This window comes from Ptychodera flava, chromosome 12 (assembly GCF_041260155.1).
Source record: "Ptychodera flava strain L36383 chromosome 12, AS_Pfla_20210202, whole genome shotgun sequence".
Taxonomy (NCBI): Eukaryota; Metazoa; Hemichordata; class Enteropneusta; family Ptychoderidae; genus Ptychodera; species Ptychodera flava.
In genome coordinates, this window is record NC_091939.1 from 25,347,838 (window position 1) to 25,372,774 (window position 24,937).

Sequence of the window (24,937 nt, forward strand, 5' to 3'; positions counted from 1 at the left end):
CAGCAATTGGATGGGAGACTTGGACAAGCATGTAATTTGCGGAGATGAAATTGCAGCTGCGTCTATTATAATCCCTCTCAAGATTTTTTAAGAACTGCCAAATGAGGGACCCTGGCTTCCTGTTATTGTCACATTTCATGACGACAATATTCCCTCCCACACACTTCAAATACCAAACTTGTACATGTATGTACCTACTGTGTCTTTGATATCGCTCAAATAGTCATTACCTACAGCAGTTAATCTCACGGACATTTTTAATGATTTTGTCATTGATACAGGTGTTACTGCTTTGAATTGTTGTTCGGCTAAACCACTGGAGAAACAATTTTAATACAAGTTACACGTGCGACACCTTTATGAGCACATGTACATGTACATGTACATGCATGCATGGGCACCATGTGTCTTGAAGCATTTGTTATCCCCTTTTCACCAAAAAGCATGATTAGAGATTCATGCCTCCATGGTTTGGCCAAAACCGATTGTTATAAAAGCTGATTGGAGACCTGTTTATAAGGCATTGCAGTGTTCTCCCCAGAGCTATTATAGAGTGGTGGCCGCCACTCTATAATTTTTGGTAAACAATAGAAACTCATTACCATAACAATTACATTTATTGTTATGCAAATTAGCCGCCACTCTATCAGAAAATCCTGGGGAGATCACTGCATTGGGAGTGAACAGTTTGACTTATGTTACAACCTTGCTGTCTGCTGGGGTGAAGGTAACCCTTTGAATGCTGTAATGTTTCCCATCAAAATTCTTTAGACATCTTTCAGTAAGTCTAACAACATCATTAACTTGTTGTTTGCAATGATATTAGTGAAAAAAGGTCAAAAGATAGTGACTTTGTCCCTTTAAAATCAAGTATTCAGTATAACAAGTCCCATATGCTGGAGTTGTAAAAAGATTTGAACAGTTTAAGGCCCCTGAAAACATACTGGTACTGTTGTAGATACTAACATGAATTTTTCCTGACTAAAGCTATAACTTGCTGTGTTGAGTGGGTCAAAATACGTACATTTACTGGCTTTGGTTCAATACCGCTTTTTACTGATGCAGCAGATGGGGAGGTGATGTGCCTGGCAAGATAATGGTTAGCCAATACAGAGCAAATTTCATCTTTCCTTGCCACAGCTGCCTTCCTGATGCTGACAGCCTTTTATGATACTGCATATATGTATGACTCTGATCCAGAAAGGCTTGTTACAGGGTGTACAGTATGTGGTGCCTTCCTTATACATGCACCCTTTCGTGATCTGTATTGACACTAATGCACAGTGGGATGTTACTGTCATGTGGTGCCCATACTGAATGTACTTCATGCATATGTATACATGTACATGTATGTCAATTCATGTGCATGTAAAGTATGCACGGTTTGATTAGACTTTTCCTACTCAAAGCCATACTACATGTACATCAACAAATAAAATTACAGTACATGTACAGCCTGAGAGACAGGGATTTCATATTCATGAACTTATGATTTTTGCCGAATGGAGGTAGAAGCGAGGCGGCAAAGTAACAATTATAGTGACTGCTGTTTGATATAATGAAGATAGTGACCGCTTTTTGCTCGCCATAAAGCCAATTGTTTTTCTACGAACTTGTGAAGAGGTCTTGATGTCGTTATCAATCAAACAGTCATATTAAAAAGGTCCTTCAGAATCATTTGAGAATTTACAGTAGTGCAAAATCAAGTAGAAAGTAAGATTAACATCATCTTCATGTAGGAGTGGTTCTCAAACTACATGTATATAACAGATTTTGCTGAGAGTAACAAAAAAAAACATGTGACAGATGGCAAAAATATCTATGTTACATGTATGCACCCTATAACATTATGCATGGTTGGAAAACTTATAAAAGAATTAGAAAATAACCCATCACAAGATTTTGCCATTTGAAAGGTGAAGTGAGCTTCAGGAAAATGTTGAAAAATCTCCGTACATGTAACTTGCTCTGAAGTTGTGGAATTTTACCAAGAAAACTGTGTTAACGTAGCTTCAATGATCTCTAGTCAATTGTATCATGTGCTCAAGTGTAGTAAGCCTCGCCTTGTCACAGGAAGATCATATTAAAACACAGACACAATGAAGGAATGACTGGGCCAGGGTCTGGGCCCTGGGTTTTCATCAGAGTGGCAGTCACTATCATGGGGAGGGGGGATTTTAAACAAAGGCAATAATGGGATTAAAAGACCTTGAAACAACAGACTTTGACTTGGATTAAGATTAAGTCATTTTTTGACTCATCAATTCTACCACAATGGTTGCAGTAAGCATGGATGACATGACAGTTCACTGCAAGTTACACTTCACAGACTTACGGTATTTTTTAATCTACGAGTTATACAACTCCCTGGCACTGGCAGCCCTTGGTTCACTACACACAGTCTAATCTCTGCCCTACACTGATGTGCCCTAATCTGTCTGGTATAAGCCAAGCCCCCAGGCCAATGCACAGGGAGAGGAGCCTGGCCATGCTACACATGTAGCTTGTTGAGCCTGGCTAAACTAACGTAAGCTAAATCCAGGATCCATACATTTCAAAGTCACTTGAAATCCCAAGAATTTTCGAAGAATTTATCAGCATTTTTCAAAATTTTTGAGGTCAAAAATGCCCTTTTTCACAATATTTCTACAATATATCACTTTTAAATATAATTGTACTTATCATTTTTATGATATCACGACTAATCATCTTGTCATTTTTAAAACTGTGGGCGGTGTATCAATTTTCAAGGACTTTCCGGGACTCAACTTCATTTTTCAGGATTTTGCAGGACTTTTCTGGCGGCTTTTAAAATTCAAGGACTTTCCGTGAGTGTACAGACCCTGTAAACTGTCAAGAACCAGGATGTGAGAGAGTCTGATGTGTGCAATAATGAAATGAGAGTGATATAGTTACAACACAAATAATATATCCTGTAAGATGAGTATTCCCCATACAAAATTTGATATTTTGCAGTTTTAATATCTACAGATCTCAGCTGTTAATAGTGCTACATGTACTGTATGAAAGTGAAGGATCGTCACACACAAGAAGTTCAGTATGAAAATTAGAAAATGAAATGAAAATTAAAAGTGAGTGAAAATTAGAAATCTGAGACATTCGACTAACCTTGAGTGTAAGCTGTTAGGAAGAAAGTCTTCAAGAAATCTTGTGACGGCTCAGTGACAAAAGAACACACAAAGGGTGAAGAAGGGCAAAAATAAAAAGCAGAGAAAAAAAAGTGATCATGCAGATCGGTGAAGGTTTCAGTCAGACACTTTCTTGCACATGAGAACTTGTGTGAGGTAGTTTTGACAGAAAACACACACAGAGACAGAGATCTGAAATGGAAAAGAAAAACAATTCTCTGTCTTAAAAATTACGGAATATCACGTGAAAATAAAAACGTTGACATCGGTAATAGGAGCAGTGATTGAGTTGTGTGTGTGTATGTGTGTATGTAATATGGGGTAAAAACTGCTAGGAAAGTGCAAAGGGAATTTTCAGTTGTCAATTAGGACACGGTATGGTACACAGCTTTTGAACAGTGACTCATCTTTCATGTCTTTTGTCTTTGTAATTGTAGGTTTCCATTTGAGATACCTGTATAGCCACTACGTTTGTGAGGGTAAATGGTAAAATAGTAGGGCAGTTACTGTTCTTGCATCGTGGACCCTTTTTTCATCATGGACCCTTTCTTCGCAAAACCCTTGTTGTCCATAAGGCCAAAAAAAATAATAGGTTTGTTTCTGGTCATTGACATGTGGCAAAAATGATGCGGTGACGTGATTTTTTTTTTCAGTTTTTTTATTTTGGTGGAATTTGATACATTTTTCCCTTTTTTTCCATACATGTAGGTACAAATGAAAAACAGGAAAAAAAAAGAGTTGACGCGATGACCAGAAACAAATCAATTTTTTTTTTGCCTAACCATACAAAAAAAACATTTTTCACAACAAAAGTATATGCAAATTGACCTCCTGTCTGATTTTCAACACTGAGGAAAACGCTGCAACCGACATGGTCAACTAGTCTAAAGCTAATGTGACAAAAAATTTACAATTTAAAGCAAGCGGCGCAAGTCAGATTTTAACCTACAGTTCACCATTGCAATGGAATTTAATAGCTGATAACAGCACTGTCGTAAAACAGTTATTACACGTATTACTGGCAATAATAAAACGTAATAATTCTCGACAAAAACGACATAAAATCATTCATTGGCATTGTTAATATACCAGTACAACTTATGAATAGTGTACTTTGACGTCACATGACAGCAAAGTAAATGTCTTTTAGTATCAGCATCATTGCTATTCAAACAAAATATTTTCACATCGTGATTTCACATCAAGGTACATTTATCTGTACACGTACATGTATGATGTAGTTTGAGCCTAAAAACTGAAAGTCTGAAACTTTTGAAGTCGTTCCCTTCAGAAATCAGGAATATAAATCAAGAGTCACAGTGCGAAAAATTGGTATTCGAGAAACAAATCTTACTCGTGAAATTCAAAATGGCTGACATCTCTGTGTTTACTCTCTATGGGGAAATATTAAACTTTTCTATTTTCACAAAAAATACAGTTATCAATACTGATAGAGGTACACTGCAGTTATTGTACTCCATCAGCTTCAAAATGAGCCTCCTAAAAGAGGTAAACCACAGAACAGTATTGTAAAAGTTTGAAAGTCAGAATATCTGTCACCGACGCACACGCCAACTCAAGTTATGACTTCATTTTAGGCTGTACAGGTATTTTCTTAGGCTACCTTTCTGTATGTCGCTGCTGACCGGTGAAAATTAACATTTCGCAGGTTTCCCTCGGAGATGTACAAGCTTATGCTGGTATACATATACCAACAGGCTGAATTGATTTGATATTATCATTACAAAAAAGTGCTACTGTCATAGATTGGTGCAAATGTTTCTATCGATAGTGCAGATCGTGATCACAGTTTTGTAACGAAATACATAGCTGAATGCCATACATCAGTCACTACAGCTTGTGCAGACAAAGTTTGTCAGTGTTGCATGCATGCTTGTTGTTGCAGCTTATAGTCTGAGCCATTACATGTAATATGCCTCTTATTGGTTGTAACACAAGAAGTCACTAACCAGATAGAATATTTTTGTCGTTTTTGCATTTGTATCTTCAAAAAGTGTAATCTAAAAATGCAGACAAATATTTATTTTTGTATATTAATGAGAGAACAATGATGACATCATTTGCAAAAAGCCCCATTGAAAAATATGGTTTGTATAATAAGAAATTATCAATGTTGATGTTAAATGTATTTTCATACTTACACGTACACTTGACTGTTCAAACCTGCTAATGCGTATAATGAGAGTGTGTGTATGTGTACTAATGCTAGTTATCCAAGGGCAAAAAATGTATGCTTCACTTGTTTGACCATCTGTCTGGGAATAACAGGTTCTTGGAATGAGTAGATGAGAGGCACCACATCAATGACTGATAAGAGCTACTCTATGACAGACAGACAGAAGTTGTATACACTGAAGACAGAGATAAGTACATGCATGATACAGTGGATCCCAAAGTGAAGGATAATGTCTCCCATCATGATGTCTCTTTGAAGGTGTACAGTCATCTGTAATAAAAATATGCCCATATATGGGCAAAGGGGAGTTCCTTGGTATTCAAAATGCCCATGCGAGGGTGCTGTTTTTAAAAAGCAGCCACCCGCTTAAATTCTGTGATTGGTTAGATTTTCTCTTTCCAAGGTAACTGCGGCAAAATTGGAACAGGTGACAGTACACCTTTAAGAAAAGCATGTGTGAATTCTCTGTACACTGCCTGTGGTTAGTGCAGGCAGTTTTGAAAAGATGGAGTCAACGGGTACATGTACATTTAAGCACAGTCCCTCTATGATTTAATTATGGTACATTAAAATGCCCATCAGGGAGAGACTGTAGGCATCCCAACTTTTCACAAATCATTTCTGGTCTACCACCTGTCGAGGCTCATATTGAAGCTCTTGGAGTAAGTAAAATTTTCACCATCTTAGTTTTGTGAAAATCAAACATTTATTTTTCCCCCTAAGGTTACATGTCACACAAGGATTGCGGCCAATTTGGTAATTAGTTTCTTTTGTATCAAATTTTGCATGGTGACCCTGATTTTTATTCTTGATTTGTTAAGAAAATTGCTTGAAAGCTTTGATGAGGAAAGCTTGAGTAACAGTTAAGTCTTTCAATTTTGAGGTACGTGCTATCTTGAGGCCAGACTCAAGTACTGAGCAATAAAAACACTTCATAAAGAGGAGTTACAATGAATACTGCGCTAGAGTCGATCAAAAATGAATAAAACAAATGAGATTTTCATGATAAAATACTGGATATCTAGGATAAAAACACTACAAGTAGGATAATAAATGCACACGCTGACGACGGGATTGTGTCTGTGTTCCCTTTTTTATCACTCTGTTTCTAGGTTCTGGTGATTTTACCCTAAATATCCATTTTTTTATTCTGAAAATCTAGTTTGCCAATCATACCCTGGTATGCATATATGTACCATGTACTATTGTAGCTTATGCTGGCAAGAGTCCACACATGACTTCTTATACATGCTGATTGCATTATAACGAAATCTCCACCTTTCATGCGGATAGAATTCTCTTTGCACAATTATTATCATATTCACTGTATCCTTTAAAATCTGTGAGACTGATCAATACTTTGATTCCTATGGTGAAATGTTGGTAGAAATGTAGAATGCAAATTGACAAAATACAAGATGAAATGGCATTCTGATATTTCTGTTGTTTCAAATTTGGCTTCACTCAAATTTGAATAAAACAACAAAATAGATATTTGTGATTTTCAAATAGCAATTTGCAGAGATGGCCATACCATTTGAGTACAAACTAGAGGACACAGTTGAGGAGTATCTTGCGTACTCACTCCTTAAATTTCAGTGGTCCTTGAACAAATTTGGAATCACTGTCTTAAACCACTTATTTTTAACTCCTTAGCAATTCTATAATGCTACAATGCCTATGGTGAAATACTGCATATTTGCATGCCATGGCTTAAAATATCATGTACACATTTTTTGCAAATAAACCAAATTTCGAGGATAGTATTTCTCAGTGATATTACACATTACCATTGGTAAGCGATTCAAACCTTTGAGTATCTCCATGGACGCTCAAAGGTATCACCTTATCAAAAAACTTGTACTTGCTGTTGATAGAACTACAATCGTAAGGTTCAACTGTAATTCTATAGGGAAGAGCTCTTCACACTGTCTGAGAAAATAAGTACCGAGTTTTCTTAGACCGCGGATTCACTATCTCCCTGATTCATGATTGTTACGTTGCCATGGTACTTTCAAAGCCTTGAGGTTGCAGATTCTTTGTAAATTGAAGCATTGTTCGGATCTAGAAAAATTGCGTTGCGAAACCAAATCCGCATGGGATTGGGCAGGCATGTCCCAGGTGGATTTGCACAGATATGCAAATAGGATTCATACAATTCTGTTCACAGAGAAACGTTCTGTTTAACATTTAAACATCGCTTCAGTCTTGCCTACATATTATGACTGTTTGCTGTGTTACATGTACCGTATGTGTTGGACTTGTGCTCACAACTGAGTGCGATAAAAACACAAGGAAATGTACTACAGTACACAGGGTTCTTCACTGTGGAGAACACTGTGTTACAGTATACCGGTAATTATACCTCAGATGTGCATGCAATTGATATCCGTTCTACATGTACATGTATTGTAACCTGAACTTTGTCATCACTTGGTTCCACACATATTTGCAGTGTGCTATTAGAAACTATCACGCAACGCTTGTCACATAGCACCTATTAGTGTTACCGACCAGCCCATAGAAAAACACCCTCTTGTGATCTATCTCAAGATGTGTTTGTAACCATGACGACATCGCCATGGACCCTTTGAAGTGGTAAGGGAAACTGCAATGAAGGCTTGTCCTTCCAGGAGCGGAGAAAGATGGTCTGCAAGTTTGCAAATTGCATTGAATGACGAAAAGTGTAACAAGATAATCATAGTTTACAAGACAATACATGTAGCTGTATCATTCAGAAACACATGCAGTATCATTATTTTCTATTTTGAAAGCAGGTATATTCTCATATTCTACTCCCTGAAGGGTGTCAAACTGCATTAAATCCGGGAAGCAAGTACATTATCATCTTCTACTCCTTGAAGGGTGTCAAAATGCATCGTGCTGAGTATTAGCCTTGAAGACATAACTTACATGTACATGTACTGTATAGAGTACAGCATGTGCTGTTATTGTTGTCCAAACGAATTCTACTTTGGACTGAAATTCAACTATCAACAGTAACAAAGGGCATTACACACCCACAGGCTGCGTTGACAAGTTCAACATCAGGACATTTCATTGACCTACATGTAATGTTGGAAGTAGAACAAGACAATGTGGTTTTTTACCGGTAAAAAGCAAAGGAACCATATACACCAGAGATACAGCTAGAGGCACTTGAAATGACTTGGGTATCATTCATTATGTAAGTATCAGAAGAAGTGGTTCAGACAGTATGAAGAGGGAGCTTACATGTACATCTAAGCAGGTAGCAGTGCAATCACAGCAGACTTTCTCATGAAACTGAGTTAATGTCAGTGCTCCTTTGCAGATGCTTTCTGCTCACCAAATGCTGCCAGATTTGGGCACAATGTAGATTGTTGGCGTGATGTTTTCCCATAATGCAGTGTGTTGGATATTTTCATAGCATCAATGGGGAATCCATGTTGTCATCCTCGTTTCAACGAGTTCAATCTGTTGAACGTCTAATGCTGGTGACATTGATTTATAAGAGTGAAAGCCCCCCATTTGCATCTGTGTGTTTATCAGAATCATAAATGGATGCAGATAAAACATGGTTCAACAACAAATCCCTTCGTAAAACTGTTCTACTAATATTGAAGTATTGTTCTAGCATTCAATGTACATGTAGATACTTGGTAAAGCACTGTGTTCACTGTTGTCATGTCAGTTATTGTGGCTGTTGCCATCCATGGCCGTAAATAGAAATGGACAGGTCTTGAAGGTGGCCTTCTGAATTCCCTGGTCCTTATGTCAGTGGATGTGTGAAGTATTGTTGACACCTTGTATAATTTTCATTCTCAATTAAAATGTTAGATATACAGTAAACCCTCGCTCTGACAACCATGCTTGGGGACAGAGAAAACGTTCATTTAACTGAGGTGTTCGTTCAAATGAGGGAATTCGAATCCACACTAGCTTCTCGGGGGACACTGTATGTACGTTATAACCGATAATTTGAACTACTGGCGGTCGTTAGGGCGAGGGGTTACTGTATTTAAATATATAAAGTCAGACATTGTTATATATTTATATTATAAATGATCAGATATGATAAAAGCACGGCCTTCAAGTACACTGACATGAAAGTAAACAGGTCATAATAATGGTTTTATCTCTTTCACTTCAAAAATTGTAACTAAAAATACCGTTTTCACCATTCCGGAAATAACATTTACTTCGAGGTTGTTTAAAATGGAGAAGTGTAATGGTATTCCCATGAACTGCTGACATTCAAATGGGCTGTTGGCATATGATGCCATTGTTCTCTCACGATTAATGTGCAAAAATAATTATTTGTGTGCAATTTTAGGTTATACTTTCGGAAATGATGCATGCAAGAATGACAAAAATACAATCTGATAGGTGACTGCTTGTGTGAAGACAAATTCATGGCTCAGACAAAAAGGGGTAACAACAGCCATGCATGCAACACTGATAAAATTTGTCCGCATTTCAAGCTGTAGAGTCTGGTGTTACACGCGTGCAGCTATATTCATTAGCAAGGCTGTAAGTACCGTAATCTAACAGTGCTCTTGCTGTCAAATCTAGCAACAGCGACACTGACAACAACAACAGCTGCCCTGTTGGTATGAATTTGCGGTTGTTTTGGTACATGTCATAGATGTTATCCACTTGAAAACTTCCAGGAAAATTAGGATCTTTTGCCAGAACTTGTTGGATGAAAATTTGATGTAACTTTATTTATTCATGATCCGTCCATCACTGTGCTTTAATTTACCTTGATATACATGTAGGGATTTATTTTTTCACAGTTTCTGTCAGTCTATGACTGCCGAGATGGCTTTGATTGAAAGTGATACTCTATGAACAATATGACAAACCCACCCCTCCCTACCCTGAAATGGTTTTAGTTCAGAGACTTTCCGTGGCGGAAGAACAACAGAATACTTTCCCTGAACTATAATCTCCTACGTAACTATGCTTTCATTGGAGTGGACTTTGAAATACTCTCACTAGTACATGACATGATTTCACACATTGTCAATTCATTGCCTCTGGGTACTAACTACTCTACGTCTGAGACTAGATCTGGACGTTTACTTTTGGAATAAAAGTACAATTTCGAAATTTCAAGTTGTTTTGAATTTGGTGTCTGTGTGTTCACCAAGGACCACCTCTGTGGTCACGCGAGAATTAATTCAGTTGTTTTTATTTTGGCCTCGCTCAGCGTTGAAGGTATCTTTCTCATGTTCCTGGTTGACCGGCTATGGCTCTAATCACAACCGGTAACGACAGGACGTTGGTACAAACGACACGATCGAGTGACCGCGGTAATACCGGTCTTACAGCTTTTTAAAGAGCAAGTTGCGATATCATTACACATTCAAAGAAGCCAAACATTGACCTTGTTGTGCTGGAAACACCGACGGGACTGATAGTCACAAGTGGATTTCCAGACTTCTTCCTACGCGTTGTCAGATCCCTCTAAACATTACTTGCAAAACTCGCTTATCTGAGTATCTCATCATATTAACCCGAACCATTCGGGACCGAGCAAAGTATTTGTATTAAATGACAAAATTATCGGACATGGTGAATGTCAAGAGTGTCTTTTGAAGCTGTGTGTTACTAGAATGCGTTTACTCTGGACAGGTATGCATAGATAATGCGGGAACGACGGAAACACTCACCTACGTGGAGGACATGAAGTTCTTCAGGATCGACTCTGTCGCCATTTTGAAAATAGTCACGTGATTAGTGATTTGAGTTCGTGACGTCATTGGTACTGTGTACTTGGATACAATATCCAAAATCACCTGCCGAGCTGGACATACAATTAGCCACGGTCCCTCCATACAGCATTACTTGTAATTGAGCGTGGACAAAATGTAAAACTATTAAAAGCTTGCACAGCAGTACGAGCGAGAGCTGCATAAATAGCACAGGGAACCAAGAAATCTAGTTGTTGTTATTGTTGTTCATGTTTATATTAGTCGCGTTGTTGTTGTCGATCAATAATATTCAACGAACATAACTATTGTGTTGTCGTTGTTGTTGTTGTTGTTGTTGTTGTTGTTGTTGTTGTTTCAAACGTAATGTAGTTGTCCTAAGAAACACTATAATGATACTATGACCATATTGCAACTCTCTGACGTCATTGTACACTCTCTTCATGTGAGGGATGGACCATTAGATCTTGGGAGGGGGTGGTCAAAAACAGAAAAAAAATATTTTTCAGAGCAGAAAGTTAGGAAAAAAATCTTCAAACTAGTTTGCAAAATAAAAAAAAATTAAGAATACAAATGTGTAAAAAAGAATATGCAAAAGTCTTTAAAATCTTGATTTTTTTTTAGATTTTACCGACAGGAAGCAGCTTTCTGTATTTTTAATACATCCTCCAGGCACATTTTAAATTTTATTGTAAACATTTAGAGTGACTGTATCCCTTATACTGGAAGTTGTGATCATCTTATCTTTTCAGGACTTTTGTATTCTGATCACTTGAAAATTATAAAATTATAGAGCCTGTTTTATACTTGTTTCCTGCGTAAACCAAGCAGGTACTTTAGGGAAAACATTGAAACTATATGGTATGGTTATCAAGACAGAAAGTTTATTTGACTTTTAAGATCAAGGTGAAAAGATGCAGGCCACATCAGGTTCATTTTTTTCACAGCATTTTATTGAAATGATGAATGCAAGAATGGGTGAACAAGTAGAAACACGTCAATAATAATAAAACAACATATCAAGTCATTATGTATTATTTTGCTTTTAAAAAGGCATTTTCAGTTCTTTTTTCTCAAAAAACAGCCTTAAAAACAACAGCAACACATATTTTAATATTCAACAATACACTACGTAGAATGCCATCTATCCAACAAATCCCAACACACAAACACACAAAAGGGTTGAACTTTGAAGGTTTCTCTATAGCAAATAATGAATAAATCTGCATGACTAACTGTTTGTGTGTAGCAAATGCTGAATGACAATTATCTGAAGAATTTTTCCACCACAAAAAAAGAGCATGACTTATGTAGCAAATTTCAAAGAAATTGGACAAGCCCTTTCAGAGAATACAGATTTTTTTTTACTATAAATGGCATAAACTGTCCTAAAAAGACAAATATTGAAATTTCACCACATCTATACACATCAAAGCAATTTGGACATGCTACTGCAGAGAAATAGATGTTTTTATCAAAAAAGGGCAAAAATTGCCCCAAAAACACAAATATGCAAATATCACTATATTTTGCAAACAGCTTCTCAGGGGTGAATGTAGGCATTTAGAAAGTAGAAAGGGAAGCCAGGAAACCCAAACAGTCATTTTCAAAACTATAGGAAGCTACTGCGGAGCAAGAAGACCATGTTTCAGAGGAAGATGTGTAATCTGAAAAAATACTCCCCAAGTGCCACCAAATAACACCATTTTAATCTCTATTTTTCAAAAGCTCCAATGGCAAAGCAAAGCATCTTCGCCCTCTTATTAAAAAATCCTACGGAGGGAAACTCATTGCAAACATTGTCTTTTTTCTTATTTCTCTCATTTATGTGAATCATCTGTTCAGAATAGTTTACAGAACCAGGAGTGACGGATGGACTGTCATCGGTTGTGCAAAAATCAGTCTCTGATTCCACCACTTCTTCATTTTCTCCTGTTCCAGTATTAGGCAATACTGTTGGACATTTAGTGTGAAAGATGATCTGCAACATTTCGCGAAATCTATCAGCAATATAAATCACTAGGCTATATGTATGTTGGGGTTACAGCACACAATCTTATTTGCGCTAGTGATATGGAATTACATTGTATCCTCAGATGGCGTCGAATTAAAAAAAATTACAAATCTGAAAATATACTCAGAAAAAAAAATTAGCACAGCTTTTCTCATTTGAAAAAAAAATTTTTTTAGAAATTTACAATTGTAAAAATTCACAATTTCATTGTCATCACCCCCTCCCAAGATCTAATGGTCCGTCCCTAAAGTATGTGGAGACTGTACTCAAAGTAACGGACCCGTGCGAGCGGACGATGTGTTTCGCAATGTTCCTGCCTGACAGACGTGCATATGTGTTCATGCTTTAACGGGCTGATTTTGACTTTTTACAACTTTTAATCACAAGGACCATGAATCCACAGCCCCAGTAAAAACTCGAGCAACTGAATCGCAGCTACTGGAGCGGACGCACGGGCAAGGGGCATGATCGGCCAAGTTTTATGAAATATGAAAAATATGTCATAACAATCTGAACATTTAGGAAAAATTGTTCACACTGTTTTTTCATAGTTCATAAACAAAGGCTTACCCATAATTCACTTTTGCGTACACACTAGCGGTCCATGACTGAGAGTTAAAGGGAATATTAACACTTTATTGTCGGGGACGAGGAAGCTAGGAAAATGAAGGATAGTCTCCCTATATAATTAAAGTCACCACTTATAAAATTGTAGGTATGACCACATGCGGTTCGAAATCAGGAGAGATCTACGTAAAGAAATGAACCTGTGTTCAAAAACACCTGGGGTGAATTGAATGGAAGGTTTGTAAAAATAGAGGGATCGTAATTGGGGAGACTTGAACATACATACGTAACTGTGGGGGGGGGGAAGGGGATTGAAAAAATAACACTGAGGATTGGAAGTATTACAGTGGACCAAAATATTGAGCAGAAATAAAATTTAACAAATAAAAACGTTTGCAGTGGTGTATTCATTTTACATTGTGTTAAAACAGGCACAGATTCAGACACAGTTTAATAAAAGAGAGTTTGGTTCAGAGGAATAGAGTTTAATAGACTGAGCCTATATTTCATTTACGCTATGGCAATTAAATACCACGTTAGGTATAATTTGTGCATATATGTTCAGTTTTTTTTCGTCTTGTGAGAGCTAGTCACCCAGTTTCCATAGCCGTGTAGCCCGCCGCCGCCTTTGCGGACTGAAGGCATATGATATTTTTCTAGAGGGTGGGGACTTTCATATTATTATGAGTAAGGGTAATTTTTTATGAAGTTAATTTGGGGAAGGGGGGCTATTAGTTCAAAAGCTTTCTGATGTAATTTCCTGGGTTCTGTCGCCGCCCTCCAAAAATGTTTGTGAACGCTGCCTTAACAGTCTGCATTCGCTAAGCCGTAGAGAGTGGGCGTAGCCATAGGCCCATATTAGTGGAGAAGTGGTCTGATTCGAATCTTAGCCGGATAACTTCCAATGAGTAAAGGTATGTTACGCAGGTATGTTCGACCTACTAATCGATTTGGATTGCATAGAGGTAAACAAAGTATATATTCTGGCAACGGAAAAGTATCCGAGTTAGCCACCGGAATGTATAAATGACCGCTAACTTACAATCGAGAATATCTATTCGTTGCTCGTTGCAGCAAATTTAATTGTTCTACCCATCATTGATTTTTAATATTCGTAGTTTTATTAGTTGTTGTGATTAGTTGCATGGGCAAGTTCCATGATGGTACATATTAACTGTACCAGCATCATAAGTGCATATTCTACATACTAGTATTTATAATAGGGCTCTTGAATACGCTCCTATTGAAATTGACCGCGCCTCAGCCGGAGACAAATTTTTACGATACATTTTTGATTTACTGCTTGGCGGAGGGGATTTATTTTGAAGCTTATGGAGTAAATAAAGTTTTTACCGGCTTATTTTTGTGAAAATCGAAAAAAATAGCCGTAGAGCTATGGCGGCTATTTGGCCTAATTTCTTTCTGTCGTAATAAATATTGCACGGTGACCCCACCCAATCGATCTTCATTCTTAATTTTGACAGAGAATGGTTGAAAGTGTCCCTTAGGCAAGTTTGAGCAAATGTCTTTCACTTTAGAGGCGCATACTACCTTAAAACACCTTGCGGAATGATGCCATCGTCACGGCATTGCCACTGTGAAACGCGCTGTAATGAAGCGCTCGCTACTTTTCTCGGATTGTGATACCATGCGCTTGATTGGTAGGGTTTCTAGAAACTATGACGTACAGACATGCTGATATTTATAAAACACCGCAGAAGCTGCAGAGTTAAGTAGTAGCGCGATATCGGCCCGTGAAAGTGGAAGCACAGTATTGCGTTGTTTAAACACCAGTGTGTCTGTACATGAGAGATAATCTGTATGTAACAAAGGCATCCAAAAATCAAACCACTACGATTCAATCCCCTGGGGCACTCCCCTAAGAAGGTATACGGGTATGGGCCACCCGGATGATGGATATGATTTCGCTAAAAACTCTCATGGGTCGACTTTTCATCCCACACCCTAAACAATTCGGAAATGTCCCGTACTTCAGAAAAGCTTTCCCATAAACAGATGAAATAACGGTCAATGACTCCTCAAACTGGTAAAGACCCCCCCCCCCCCCATCCAGGGTGAAAGCCAAAACAAAGGGTCATTATGAGTTTGCATGGGTTGGTGCTTTCAACTCGGGCCGCAAACCCCTCCCCTCCAGGGATTCAATCGACATCACATGGGTACCCATCACGCGCATGGAACACAGTCCTTAACTATGACTATTAGCCCATTCGGCGGAGAGAGAGAGAGAGAGAGAGAGAGAGAGAGAGAGAGAGAGAGAGAGAGAGAGAGAGAGAGAGAGAGAGAGAGAGAGAGAGAGAGAGAGAGAGAGAGAGAGAGAGAGAGAGAGAGAGAGAGAGAGAGAGAGAGCCAAAATATTTCCGTGCGACTTCTTGATGAGAAAACAACGAATTATATAAATATTTATTTGTTTAAATATTTACTAATTTCATAAATTTCATGTACTGTCACTTAATGCCTGTGGGACGGAGATAAGAATACATAAGATGGACATACCAGAAAAACTTCAAAATATATATTTTCTTGTTCAATGGGGACATGTTGTGAAGATGTCTTTCATTTATCTAGCAAATATATTTCTCAGAAAGTATAACAGTAAGACAATTTTATTTCTTAATTTGCACAAGGTCGATTATCCAGTTTATAGTGTTGGAGTACGACACGTCTAAGTTAAAGTTATCATGAAATCACACTTTGTGATCTTGAACTTAAACTCTTGAGAAAGTTCATACGCTCAAACAACACGGAGTTTACATGTCTAAGACTCTTTTAACATTGGCGACATACTCCGGTGTGTTCTTTGGCTTCCTTTGTGGTCCTTCAAGAAAGGCCTTGATTTGGGGCAAGGATGAAATTTTGTCCTTGAATTCCTGGGGAAAATGCCAAAAAATACCATACCAGCGTTAATACAAATGCGTAGTAAACACATGCTATCACTGCAGTTTAAAGACGTAATCTTTTTACATGAGTTAAACCCTATCAATGTAAAAAATTTTTAGTTGTATAGTGACGATCAGAGTAATCCTAAAAAATATGCGTTGCAAACTTCATCATAAATTGAACAAATCTATTTTGCTTTTTCCATGAGAACTTCAATGTGAGGAGAGAGGGTTTGGTGGAATCCAGACTTAAGGGTCCAGAATAGAATGAAGAAATTTCGAAGTGTGATTGATTCAACCCTGTGAAGAAGATGTTAACGGTACACCATGAATCATAATCAAGAACGTAAGTGACAAGGTCAATTACAAGGTCAGTTTAACAATGATGTTAAACTGATGACACACCCTATCGGACGGCATATGTATAATAAGGAGGTGGAGCTAACTGCACGTGGTTCTCAACACCTGATCGATCAGACAAAACATACAAGATCTTTTGCTATGAAAAGTACTGGAAATTTAACAGTGAAGTCTGAGTCATGCACATTTGACAATTCTGAATTTGATGAAGAAATGTGAATAGTACTATCTTTAGGAATCTACATACGGTACATGTCAACGCAATTTGACCAATTGTAGAAAAAAATAAATGGCAGAAAAGTTGACAACTAACAATTTATGCCATAAAAAGAAAGAGTATTTTCCGTGTATTTTTTCTCTGCGATAGTGATTTACTGTGTGCAAGAGGATTGAAAAAAATGTTTCACAATATTCGCACAGTTTTGGAAGTTTTCAAACCACATTCCACTGCCCGTGCATTTGTAAAGACCGCACGAGATCAGTATCGATAAAAGGTACATCATGATAAGGCTTGGAGTTATACCTGTAATTTAGGGAAGTCCTTCAGAGATCCCGGCAAGAACTCTTCTGTGTTAAGCAAAGCCTCTAACAGAATCATATCGGCATAGGTCAGACTGTCACCAACCAAATACCCAGATGAACTTGAAGACAAAATCTGAGGAAAAAATATATTTTGATACAAGTAAAAGATACAAAGTGAAAGATCCTATCGACTCACATATTAAAGCTAGAATGACCCCCCCCCCCCCCCCGGACTGATATTCGGACTCTCGAGCTATAAATTTTTGGCCTACCACTTCTAGGGGTCCATTTGAAGCTGATGAAGTAAGTTAAATTAATTCTTTTCTCATTGCGTTAACACAGGTAACACAGGTATGGCGGACATTTTGAATATCAATTGCCAGTGAGTATTAGGTAATTTGTTTCTCTTCGGGCCATATTTTGCACGGTGACCCCTTACTATTATACCTGATTTTGAAAGGGAATTGGTTTAAAGTTCTCTTACGGAAAGTTTGAACAAAAGTTCAAGACTTCAATTTCGAGGAACTATCTAACTTATGGGAAGTTTTTACCTGTTTATGCATGTATTTTGATAAAGACAGACCTTGTCAAATATTGGAAGGTATCTCGGTAGAGTCTTTGTCTTGATCTTGACCAATATTTCTTCATCTGACTGAAATCCCGGAGGGTCGAAAGATGCCATGAAATCCCTTCCTCCTTCAGTCAAAATATCGACTCTGAAAATAAATGAGATTAAATCAAGGCAGAGTTCACCTTCCATATTCAGAAAGTTGTACAAAGATCATGATCGTCACGCTGCATTTGAAACTTAGGAATGAAAGGCTGCGATATCTCAACCATCAGTTTAAGTTTTATGCAAATTAGTTATTTTTAAGAGAAACGGTTCCCTGGGAACATATTCACAGTACTTTAGACGTTTTCGATGATTCACACCGGTAATCCAGTGGGTAGACTGAAAGATCCTCGCTCGAGGACGTTCCTCTTAAGAGGGGGAGCGTAGAGAGCGCCCTCAGGCGACGGATCTTCCAGTCTATCCAGTGAGCAAGTACAGGTTTAGTATTTGACAGAAACTGTTTTAACCATTGTTTTTAACTCGGCAGGAAAACGCAGCATCTGATGAACAAACATGTTTTCGAAACGTTTCAGCTGCCTGATATTTCTTCATCGTTTCTTGCGACGGAGAGGCTGCTCTCTCTATCTCTGCCAAGGAGACCGTGACAGAGACTTGCTGTTGCACCTCCTGCTTGGGAACGCTGTATACAAATGCCTAAACTTCACGTCGCTGCATGCGGACCTGGATCATTGTGGACCTCGGCCCCCACTTTATGTAAAGAACATTACATCCTCTTTGAGTATAAAATCAGCAGGCAATGTCTTTGTTGGCGTAATGAATATCACGAAATTTTGACAGAATCACTGCTTCAAAATTTATATTTGAAAGTTTTTGTTTTGAATACACGGATATGTTTCAACGTTTTGATCGTTTTCCCCTGCACCTTGCTTTCTCCTCGGGAGTTTTTCCATCCATTCCATGCTTCCTGGCCAGGTAACGGACGATACTACGACTCTGTACCAAACACAGACCATCTATCTCCAGGAGTGGCAGCTGCATGAACGTTAGTTTCCCATCTAATTGGAAGAAAAAAGTCAATGCAAATTTGTCATCTTTTCCCGATGATTACCTCAAAACGTCGTCAGTGTTTTATTTCAAAACGTCGTCAGTGTTTAACCCTTCCACCCAACTTCCCTCTTTAAAGGTAAAACTTTACCATATAGAAAACTATACGATTGGTTCACACCACAGTGGCGGAAGGGTTAAAGAACATTAGAAACTGTTCTACTTTGAGGAAGAGCAATTGCAATTGATAGCATACCTAATACAAGACAGTGGGTAAGTCTCGTGTATATTCCTGTAAGGTGTGGACAATTTAAAATGAAAAAATAGAATGACATTTTCGTTCTTCAACCGTTGGGAGCAGTGTTCCATGATGTAATGATTTTGTTGATTCAACGACTTGGAAGTCATTCATATCGCGGAGTATTCAGCTTTTTTCCCCATTTGTTCTCAAAATTACCTATGTAAAATATTTAACGGTTGATACAATTATAACATATTTACCTGTCCTTAGCTTTTCAAGTTGCTCTTTTTCAGTCACAAATGACTCCATGAACTTGCAAAGTAAAGAAAGACAGGATTGTTTAATACAACCTTTCACCTGTTAGTGTAAATAATACATGAACTACGCGCGACAATGCGATGATATGAATTAAACACAGACAATAATGAAAATAATATTAAAATATCTGGTGTTGAATAATTCACAGAAAATGCTACGTTTTAATCTCACTGTAAGGTTAAATGTCTGGGCAATTTCATAAATTGGCTAATCGGATCAAATATGCAGACAACAGTCATTTCCACTAACATTTGACTAAAATCAATTTCAAAAGGAAAATGTCAAAACATTAATGACCAAGTGAAAGCTAAAGTTACGTATCAAGCAAATGTAAAAGCTAACTGCTAAATATGATTTCATTATTATGAATATACCTGGCAGGAAGTTATACATTTGAAAATGATGACTAACAGACATCTATTTATAGGCTGAATACGTGACAGTCTGCTGGAGTTTATTCCTTACTCTGTCTTGATATTTGTATGCCCATAGACTTGGAGCAAGTCTACATCTATAGTGGAGCCTTGTAGGTAGCTATATGCGACCTTGTTGATTTTTCTTTTTTCATATAAAAAACATACATATGGAGGGAATGGAGCTGGTTTAGTGTGCGCCTGTATAGTGAATGATTTGAACTGTCCCAAATAAAACTTTCAGCCGTAATCTTACCAAATCAAGAATAATAAAAATCAGCGGTCACCTACCGTGCAAATTGTGGTACTAGAGAAACAAATTACCTGGCATTTTCCGACATTTGAAGTTAAAAATGGTCGCCATCGAAGTAAAGTAACATCATATTCACAACACATTGGTGCTGACACAGAGCGAAATGAAATATCTCCACGCAAGGTGTCCTGCCACATATGTCATTAGATTTCTGAAGAATTCATGGAATAGCGATGCCTTTCAGAAAGTGAGATCAAAGTCTTTTGAAATTCACTAATACAGCGATGCGAATTTTCAGCAATTGTCTGCGATAGCTTCCAACAGGACACTGTTTATAGCCGAATATATGACTAAGTAGGCCTACATATGCGTATCATCAAACGTTTTTTATTCGCGTTGTTATCTAGGATCAACTTTGGAAGGGCAAATAATGATGTGAGCAATTGCACATTTTAGATCTTTTTCGAAAGGAAATCAGCCTATCATTTAGGAAAACTGTCACGATATGACTAAAAGGGTAACGATTCTAATGCTGCCACAGTTTCAACCAGCGTGACCGCTATCTAGGTCTTCCCAATGTGGATTACTGTGTAGCGCCCCCAACGACGAGTAGTGACTATTGACAAGATCATGGTGCCCGAATGAAATGACACTTCCTTTGGCATGACAAATAGAGGGAAATTTCTTGCGTATGAAGCATACGTGCAAGCTCATATATGTACAAGTACAAAATGTACACACGTATATTTATGCATACACGTCATCAGAATTATGCAGATGTGCTATGATTTGTGATTAGTCATGTGATGACTCATCCTGTGTACTGAATCTCAGCTAAACTACTGGTTTATTTCAGCCATTGGCTACCTGTACAAGCAATGATACACCTGACCTGAACAGATTTGCAGGAGTTCTAAAGTACAGCAAACAGACCATGGAATGTCGATTCATTGCTTTTACACACTGAAATTATAGCTCTGACCATCGCAAGTACGCACTGGAACAACTCTCACTATACTCGACAAGCTTCCAGTTTCAAAATTTAAAAAGGTCTCCCTACATCAAGCGCAGCAAAGTTGGATAACTTAAAGGTTCTATGTGTAATCATCTGAAACATGTGCAAAAGTTCAACAAAAGTAACCCTGTCAAAGATTACTGCCATACAAACTGAGAGTAGTGGGTAGGTGTGCCTTGTAACTTGGACAGCCAGTTGATAAAAGCATTTGTTTACTTTGGTGAAACATTGTGATCGTTGATTGCTGTAATTTTTTCACCTGTCTCACGTGCACTCGGTTGGTTTACTAAAGCACATGTGAGAACATGGCATAAATGTCACATTCACATCAAAACACTGCGTACGGGAAATTATGGGATATATATTTACTTGACAAAGCAAAGGTCCTCGGTGTATGGACAAACTTACAAAGAACTTCAGAAATAGGGAACAGCAATTTGGTTCCACTAAAAGTATTTGTTGAATTCTAAGGGGTTTTTCTGATCTGTATGTACACTCAGTACATAGAATCATGTACATTCTGCAAATGAGGACTACATGTATGATAAAAATAACGTCATTTGCAGAAAATGTGCAAGAACAAGCAGTTTTACTTAATTTGTGTACATGCGTACACCTGCTTTCCATAAACGGAAACAAAGTAGAGCGAACAGTCTGCGATATAAGACGCTGGTACAGGGTACAAGAATAGACATGTTAAACTATAGGGCATAGAAAGTTCCAGATATGCGGTACATAAATTACTCAATTTCACATAAAACTGCATGAAGACACTTGTACAGTAATCTAAACGCTGCACTTCTCCTAACTGTTTCATAAATGCATTCCCATAAGGGAGCTTTCAGTAATTACAGGGGGTGGACCGGGGGAATGGGGGAGGATCACTTTTTAGAAAACAGTTCAAGGGGGAGGGTCACTTTTTAGAAAACTGTTCAAGGGGGAGGGTCACTTTTTATAAACCTATCTTGGGGGAGGGTCACTTTTGACAGAAGCAGATTTTATGGCCAAAACTTTGATTGTCCATGTGATAGTTCCTGAATAGGAAATCACCAACAAAATACGTACACATTATAGACCGCCATGCATAGTACGTAAATTGACATTTCAGTGAAATTCCAAAATCAAATTTCTTGCATAATCATGGACTTGTAACCACTCTAGTCTAATCAAGAACAATAATCTAAATAATCAAGCATACATAAATGCACAGATTTATCCTATTTTGTGCTGAAAAAAAATTATTCATAGTTTCATCATAGACCCCAATGCATAATGAATCGATATTTCAGTGAAATTACAAAATCAAATTTCTTACACAACCATTGACCACTCTAGTCTAATCAAGAATAATAATCTTAATAATCAAGCATACATAAATGAACAGATTTATCTAATTTTGTACTGAAAATAAATTATTCATAGTTTCATCATAGACCCCAATGCATAATGAATCGACATTTCAGTGAATTCCAAAATCAAATTTCTTACACAACCATTGACTTGTAACCACTCTAGTCTAATCAAGAACAATAACCTTAATAATCAAGCATACATACATGCACAGATTTATCTAATTTTGTACTGAAAAAAAATTATTCATAATTTCATCATAGACACCATGGATAGAGAACCAACTTTTTAGATGAAATTCAGAAATCAATTTCTTGTACACAAATGTTCATTTTACTTCCCTATTCAAGCAAAGTACATTTAAATACATTATCAAACATATATAAATTACAGATATAGCATGTTTTGTGGGGGTAAATTGTCAATAATTTGCCTGATAGACTCCATGTATTGTGATTTGATATTTTCGGATGAAGCACTAAATCAGCTACATCTTGCCTTCTTATAGTTGCACAAAATATGGTGACCCTCCCTCAAATGTATGAAATACCATATCTCTTCAAAAATTCTTGCGTGATAAATTGCGACTGTCCCTCCAAAAACACCAGCCCTGCCCTCTGTAATTTGTCCCTAACATAACAATTGAACCAATTGTTATGTAAATTAGCTGATACTGTTTTAGTTATTCCTGGGGAGAATACTGCAGTGGGGGGGGGGGAGGGTCAAGTTTTAGAATGTCGGACAAGGGGGAGGGTCACATTTTAGACAGGAGGATAGGGGGGTCACATTTTACGGTACAGGTGTGCGCGAAATTCCCCCGGCCCACCCCATTGTAATTACTGAAAGCTCCCTAAGTTTAACTAGGAAATTTACGGAACCATTTTTGAATATCAATTGCATATACACTCAAGTTAACTGCCTATCATGGCAGTGTTGTCCTTAGAAGCCGGGTGCCGGGTAAATAAGCCGCCTATTTTGCATTTTTTCCCGGCTACTTTTAACGTAATTAGCACTACCAGCAGTTAGACGGCACACGTACGATTAGCAGTTTCGCGACCCCATCATACCGATTATGAAGGATGTAGCACATGTGGTTGCTGATTTACAGGCATATATTTGACGGCAAAGGTCATGATGTCACGTGACATTTTGTCATAAGCTTTCCTCCCTTAGTTATTCCTGAGTACCAAAAATCAGATCTCTAGCTCTATTGGCTAGCCCAGAATTTTATATGTGCATAATTAATGAGGTGCAGGACGTAGCTGGCCATGTGGCATTTTGTCAAAAACATTTGCTTCTGTCTGTCGCTTCTCCTGCAGGTGACTGGATACCGTATGTTGTGAGTTCGAACCCGATCGAAAACACCGTATTTCCTCATATTCTTATCCATGTATAACAGAAATCAGACCGCTAGTTCTATCGGGTAGCCCAGAGTTACATATGTGCATAATTAATAAAGTAGGGGGACAAAGTTAGGGTCAGAGGTCAGAGAGTAATCAAAAAGTTTAGGCTTGCAATTTGGTCCCTCACCGGTCGATCATTGTTCAATAGACAACAGCCCTTTTGGACTCATATGCAGACTAGGATAAGTATTGGCCTTACCTTAGTTGTGGGGGTATAGGAAGGTCAAAGATCACAGAAAATTCTGAAAAATGATAGTTTAAAAATCTTCTTCTGAAAATCGACAGGGCCAGTGACCTCGAACTTTAGCACATTGGAACCTGGTTTGACGGTTTTGCCGTCCAACCGAGAATGCCGGGCACAAAGCCATGACTGAACGGAGGAGGTCGACGAGCCCGCGCAGAGGTGCTCAGAGTCACAATACATTTGCTCTGCGTGGAATCATGGAGTTAGTGGAATCAAAAATATATTATTATAAACAGCCGTGGGCACAGAGCACTTACAGGTACACCAGCTGCAGCCAACATGAATCGGACACCCTCACCAAGTCCACGTCCGTTGAAATATGTCAACTTTGCCGTACTCTGATTGCTACTGTCTTGGCCCTCCATGCTTGAGATGAGACACCTGAGGTTGATACGAGTCAGGAGTCGCGTGGTGGAATTGACTTTTTGAGAGCCCTCTGTCACGGAAGGGGGAGGGGGGGGTCAGAGGGTAAATCTCTGAGCTGATATCTCAGATGGTATCTGAGGTAAATTTCCTCAGAGCTGGTCTCCTTCGAAGAACTACTGATATATAAGTCCCATGTTACCGGTATTGTGGAAAGAAACCGTAAAAATTGAAGCGTAAGGCCAAAATAAATAAATAAATAAATAAATTTTGCTGTTCCGATAACATGGTTTTCAAAAATAGGGTAGGTAGGTCGG

The 24,937-nt window shown here is 38.0% G+C and overlaps 2 protein-coding genes across 7 annotated transcripts in view; both read right to left on the minus strand.

The window, feature by feature from the left end:
* Positions 1–11,150, minus strand: part of LOC139145496 (E3 ubiquitin-protein ligase RNF34-like) — a 39,601-nt gene extending 28,451 nt beyond the window's left edge. The window contains exons 1-2 of one of the 6 annotated variants that reach the window (XM_070716712.1): positions 11,004–11,150; positions 3,130–3,341 (exon numbers count right to left, since the gene is read on the minus strand). The gene's annotated coding sequence lies outside the window, so the exon portion shown is untranslated. Of the gene's footprint in view, positions 1–3,129; positions 3,342–11,003 lie in introns of those variants that run through there. The other 5 variants (XM_070716713.1, XM_070716710.1, XM_070716714.1 and 2 more) reach the window with 5 other exon arrangements.
* A 5,079-nt stretch (positions 11,151–16,229) lies between these two features.
* Positions 16,230–24,641, minus strand: LOC139145497 (glutathione S-transferase A4-like). The gene is made up of 6 exons (XM_070716716.1): positions 24,515–24,641; positions 19,522–19,573; positions 18,899–19,031; positions 17,986–18,118; positions 17,404–17,535; positions 16,230–16,511 (listed from the first exon to the last, which is right to left on the minus strand). Exons 1-6 carry the CDS (start codon positions 24,620–24,622, stop codon positions 16,392–16,394), a joined length of 678 nt encoding a protein of 225 aa, XP_070572817.1. The 5' UTR covers positions 24,623–24,641; the 3' UTR covers positions 16,230–16,391.
* Between the last annotated feature and the right edge of the window lie 296 nt (positions 24,642–24,937).